This window comes from Calliphora vicina, chromosome 1 (assembly GCF_958450345.1).
Source record: "Calliphora vicina chromosome 1, idCalVici1.1, whole genome shotgun sequence".
NCBI classification, from domain to species: domain Eukaryota; kingdom Metazoa; phylum Arthropoda; class Insecta; order Diptera; family Calliphoridae; genus Calliphora; species Calliphora vicina.
In genome coordinates this window covers 35,458,764-35,464,771 of record NC_088780.1, presented here as the reverse complement: position 1 = coordinate 35,464,771, position 6,008 = coordinate 35,458,764, and the positions used below count along the sequence as shown (strand labels likewise).

At 33.0% G+C, this 6,008-nt stretch overlaps 1 protein-coding gene across 1 annotated transcript; it reads left to right on the top strand.

Annotated features, from left to right (window-relative positions):
* Window positions 1–970: 970 nt before the first annotated feature.
* Window positions 971–2,779, top strand: LOC135963436 (uncharacterized). Its single transcript, XM_065515282.1, has one exon. It carries the CDS (start codon window positions 971–973, stop codon window positions 2,777–2,779), a length of 1,809 nt encoding a protein of 602 aa, XP_065371354.1.
* The last annotated feature ends 3,229 nt before the right edge of the window (window positions 2,780–6,008 follow it).

Genomic DNA, 6,008 nt, shown 5'->3' with positions numbered 1-6,008 from the left:
TAGTGTTTCTAAGAAAAAATTGGTTTTGGATTTATTCGATTATTCTTCATAAAATTTTTCGAATTATTCGTTATTCGAAAATGGTAATTTTTAAATTCTTCGTATAATTATTCGTATGAAATTGTTCGATTAAACGAACGTTCATTACTCGAATGTATACCAACAGCATCTTAAAGTATCCAAATGGCTCAGAATCACTTTCTTAGTTGAAAACAAAAGGCATTCTGCTATTGCAACTGTGTTAGTTCACAAATCCATTTGACATAAATTGGGGACGGTACTGTCAGCAGGAAATATGTCTGGAGTTTCATTCTGACCTCAATTATGCCAGAACTACTCTTGTTTTCCGGTGGGCGAACTCTAAGTACGAAATATGTTAGGATTACTCCTCGAATCCAATAAGAAACGTCACAGATAACCCCCAAAATATTGGGGTGGTTCCGATTGTGAACCACAATCGGAATTTGGACCCTATCGAAAACGATGCCATTATTAAGCTTTACCTCCTTCGTCCAGTAGGAGAAGAGTCCGTCCATTCTTCTGGCTTTCGACTACCAAATTTTTGAAATCATATTTCCAAATTTTGGAAGCATCGTTCTATTAGCTCTACTAAAGCTACAATCAGCATTCAGTTAAGCAGAGTATGTTTTATAAAAAACTAGATATTAAGATTTCTTAACTATTAGTGAAGAGTATGACAAATTGAAACCAAAAGGCATTAAAATGTAATCATTTGAACTTTTTGTTAAGTAAATAAATTATAATTTGATGCGCTTTTACCAAGTTATGGAAAGCACCAAACTGTAAACAATATGCAACAATAAAGTTCATATAAAATTGTACCTTTACAACTATCTATATACATATGTAGATTTATTATGGCTTTGTTCTCGTAATAAATATTATTTTTCCCTATAAAAACTCTCAAACCGACAGCAGAAAATTACATTTGTTAACGCTCAATTAAAGCATGAAGATTTCAAAGTATTTCCTTTTGCTGCTAATCCAGACAATTGCTGATATTCATTCAACGGCAGTAGCACACGAATTCAAACCACCTGGAAATTTAATCAAACTTATAAATGAAATCTACTATGGCATCAATGCAACAACTTTGGTAATTTTTAATTATGAAACAAAAGAAAATGAAATGTGGTTTTCAAACGAAATAGAAACCGAATCAGAATTTAATTTATGGCCTGATTTGGAGCAGCCAAAACTTTTGCTGCAAAAAGATTCCCAACTTGAGTTGAGGCAATATTTTAATGCTGATGTTTTGGTGGTGGTGATGAAGCAGGAATATTTAAATGTATGGGACTGGCAACATTTTATCAAGGCAATGCAACATTGGACACGAACGGATGTTTTGTTTGTAAGAGATTTTAAGGAAGACGATGATGATGAAGAAACGAGTGAAGAAATGTTACAATTCTTTAGAACCGCTTGGGAGGAAGGTTTCTTTAATGTCTTGCTAAGTGACTTTAAAGGGGAGCTACTCTATACGTTTACAGCATTTCCTATTGTTGAAATAGAAACAATATCAGTTCCAACATATATACAGAGACGTAAAACAAAACAAGATGCCCAGGGCTATCCCATACGTAGCAGTGCTGGTAATAATCCTCCCCGTTCTTTTGTTTACTACAACGAGGCCAATGAGTTGGAGTACAAAGGTTTAGCTCCTCAATTGGTCAGTATTTTTGCCCAGCACTACAATTTTTCGATTGATTGGATTGTAATGCCGAATTTTAAATCGGGTGGCATGGCAGATTGTCTGAAATATCTACTCACCGAAACTGTGGATATATGCAGTGAATTTTTGCCCTTGAACGAACAGTCCTATGCCATTGCCTTTCCGATCTATATAATTTATGGCTACGCCTTGGTGCCATTTGCTCCGCATTTACCCATGTCCAAATATTTACTACATCCCTTTCACCAGCACATTTGGTGTTTGATGATTTTGGGGGTAGTATCCACGACTGTTATGCTGAGCCTAATCAATCGCTTTAAATTGGGCAGGTGGCAATTAAGTTCTCAATTTATGAAAGCAATCAAATTTTTATTATACATTATTCCACAACTGCCGGTTCATTGGGGTCTGCAGAAATATTTAATATTTTTCATATTCGTACCCTGCACTTTTATTTTATCCAACTTGTACATGACTTTTCTCACCAGCATCTTAACTTCGAATGTTTTTGAGCCTCAAATAAATTCTTTGGAGGAGCTGAAAGAACGTAAGATTTCTATTTTAATTACCGAATCGGATATGGAAATTTTGAGCATGTACAATTCATTTGAACCCATTTCGGATAACTATGTAAAGATAGATGTTTCCTCGTATGTGGAATTGCGCAACACCCTGAACAACCACTTCGCCTATATCAGTTTTGAGGACAAAGCTGAGTTTTATTTGTATCAACAGAAATTTCTGCAAAGACCGCGTCTCAGAATGATGCCCAAACCTTTGTCAGCTTTGTGGGCCAACATACCAATGCCACATAATTGGCCTTTTATGGATTTGTTTAATCAGTACATGCTGTATATGTTTGACACTGGTATCATACGTCATCTTCAGGAGCGCTCTAAGGAGGATGGTATTCGTCTGGGTTATATACGTTTTTTGAAAACAGAATACCATGATGTGACCCCTTTGGATGCGGAGTATTTCGAAATTCCTGCTATTATATTGGCTGTGGGATATTTAAGTGCTTTGGTTTGTTTTATTGTTGAAAATGTATTGTATTTTGTGGAGAAAATAAAGAAATTTTATTAAGAGAAGTGTGTTTATATGTAATTTTAGGAAGGAATTAAAAAAGTTTAATTGGGACATTCGACCAAATGATAGCCCACACCACAAGGTAATACTGATTGCAAAAAAATTATTATATATGTATCATCTAAGCTACTGGTTGAATTGTAAATAGCAAGCAACATCCATTCGCTTAAAATGCGGAGTTGGAGATTTAACAATAAGCTCAATATATTGTCCCCCACGAATTTCTCTCACTAAGGCATATTTTTTTGAATACACTAGCAGATCGTTTCCTGGCTTGTGGCAAAATTGTATCAGAGACTTCAAGTCTCTAGTCTGTTCGGTCTTGAATCACTCTAAGTGCAAAATTTCTCCTAAACCTAAAATGTATATTTCTAATGCAGAAATTAATAGACTCCTACTCGAGTAAGCAGAGGCTGTCCACTGCAAGATAGAAACTAAAAAGAGCCCTTCATTCGTAAGAGGATCGCAGAAATCGAAACTATATTTAATGTTTTACCAGTACTAAGCACTCAAGCAGCTAATAACATTGAGCCACCGGTATAGGGTCAAAGTCCGATAAGAAAATCCGATGGTACCTGCAAAGGATAAAGCAATAGTTTCCGCTGAACATTTAAGTAATAATAAAAGACAATCTTAAATTAAAATATCTTATCTGTAGGTGTTTTTCCAAACGATTGGAAGGAAAATCTCCCAAAATTATAATGATGATGAAGCCAGGAAAGTATTTGATTTTGGAATCATCCTACAGACCGATTAGCGTTTTGTCTTTTGCCAATTGGGTGAAGGACTACAGGAGGTTAAAGTTCCTCGCCAAAAGCTAAGTTTAATTGGTAGTCGGTGGATACAACTGGCTTTAAACTCCGCGGTGAGGACAAAATCTGGGTTACTGAATGGATTCCTTCGAGTCTATAGTTCGAAAACCACATAAGAACGCATGAAATGAGACGGGGTCTATGGTTCAACTACTCATGCTTATGCGTGGAAGAACCATAAGAGATAAATTTGCTACTTTTGTAGCAACAAAAAGAAGGGAGCAGGTAGGCTAGGAATGGGTTTATATTATAAACCTGGTTGATTTAAAGTGGAAAAAACGAGTTCCAATTGATGTAACTGATATATGCTTGCCATTTGGGTATCGCAATGGGATTAATTTTTGGATGTAGCCAAGTGAGCTTTTGGACAACAAATCATAGCCCTCAAGTAACTTACATACACGATTCATACATCTATATCTCCGGCTGGGTTGTTATTTAAAATCCAGAAAATCGGTCCACAAATGGCTGAGAAAAAACCAGGACAACCTCGATTTTTGACCTATATCTGGATTACTAAGTCATTAATATACACAATATGGATAATATCCCTATTGTGTGCTTAAGTGCTCTTGTAAATACTAGACTTCATTTTATATTTTTCTTAAGTTTCATCAAAATCGGCCCAAAAATATACAACATTTCGCTATCTTTCCAAGAGAAATTCCAAATATTGAACAATTGTATCTTTGACCTTGACGATTTAAGGTTTAACGTTTTCCAATTTTAGTAAAACTTTCAGAGTATATTTAGAATTATCTGGACTATAATATTCTGAATAGGTTTTACTTAAAATTCATAACAGTAAGGAAATATAGCACATTCGCCAAAATATGGTCAAAAAATTAGTTTTTCTCGAAATTGTAAAATTTAAATCGCAGGTACGGAAAAACTATAGGAGGTATTGACATACTTTTTTCACATTTTTATTCCCTATTATGTTGTAAATAAATCCCCATGTGATGATCAAAAAATTCTGAAATTTGTTTAACAAAATTTTTAAAAATTTGAAATTGAAGTTTTGAAACTGCCGTTAAAAAAATATATGTTTTTGGTTATACCTGCGAATAGGTTAACTGTATCCTATGAAGATAAAAACTCATATAGAAGTAAATATGGATATATTTTAAGTAAGAATAAACTTTTGTTTTAATATTTCTCAAAATATGTTAATTTTGTTCCTACATTTCTTGTTGTAGTGGCCTGTCGATTTTTTAATAACTTTAACCAATTTTTGTCTTTTATATCTCATTTCTTCGATGTCAATTCTTTTAAATTAAATTGCAAAAGTAATTACTTAATAGCTAAATTTATTAAAAAACTGACAAAAAATGCATTTTTCCCCTTGTAAATGCACCTCAAAACTAAATCGAAAGTCGGCAAGGGTTGTCCTTCTTAGAACAAGCTAAACATTTTTTTGGTGGTATTTTAGGTCATCACGAAAGTTTTCGGTGGGTACCGTTTCAACATTTAAAAAAATTTAATTCTAAGGGACACTTTACTGTCCATCTTCCGCAAATTTGTTTTATGGCTTACCCTTTCGCATATGGAATACATGATCCTTGTATGCTGAGTCATCACTTGGAAGAAGCTTTGTGAAAAATTTTTGTTGGATATTTACTGGGGTATTCAATTAATCGGGTTTCTGGTTTAATCGGTTAAACGAGCAAATAATCAGGGTTTAGATTTAATCGGTTAATTTTAAATTGAAAATAAAACCATACTTATTTATGTATTTTAATAATAAAAGAACAAAAACTTTAAAAATAAACATAAACACTTCATCGACTTCAAAAACCTATTGCTAGAAGAGAATCTTCCTGAGTAAAAATATAAAAGTAGTGTGTTTAAAACTATATTTTATTTATTATTAAGTCTAGACTTTAAGCTTTCAATTAAATCGTTAGCAATATAATTGTTGGCCCTCCCTCAAATTCAATTAAAGTTGGAGAATCCTTATTATGCTCTTTTAAGGTTTAAGGTTTTAGATAAGTTTTCCAAAACTTGTATTTCCGAATTTGTAAAAGGATTCAAACCAAAATCAGCTAGATTGGTATATAAGAACGAAATATTGGAAAAAAAAAATTCGTTAATCGACACAAATTAATCGGTTTATTTGTTATTTGAAAATCGGCAATTTTAAATTATTCGAACAGTTAACACAATTAATCGATTAACGGTTAATCGAATTTTGGCCAAGAAGGGTTTTTTTTTCTTATCCATGTAACTTATTTACCTATTGTTCTTAGCTAAATGTGTCCCAAATAGTTTAGATAGCTCTTTCTTCAATCTTTCGAAAAAAAATACATAAAAAAGAAATAAAAAATTTTTAATATTTTTCTTCCGAAATCAAAAACTTTTTTTTTTAAATGGGCCTTTTTTAAAAATATAGGTTAGATATTTTCCTTGAAGAC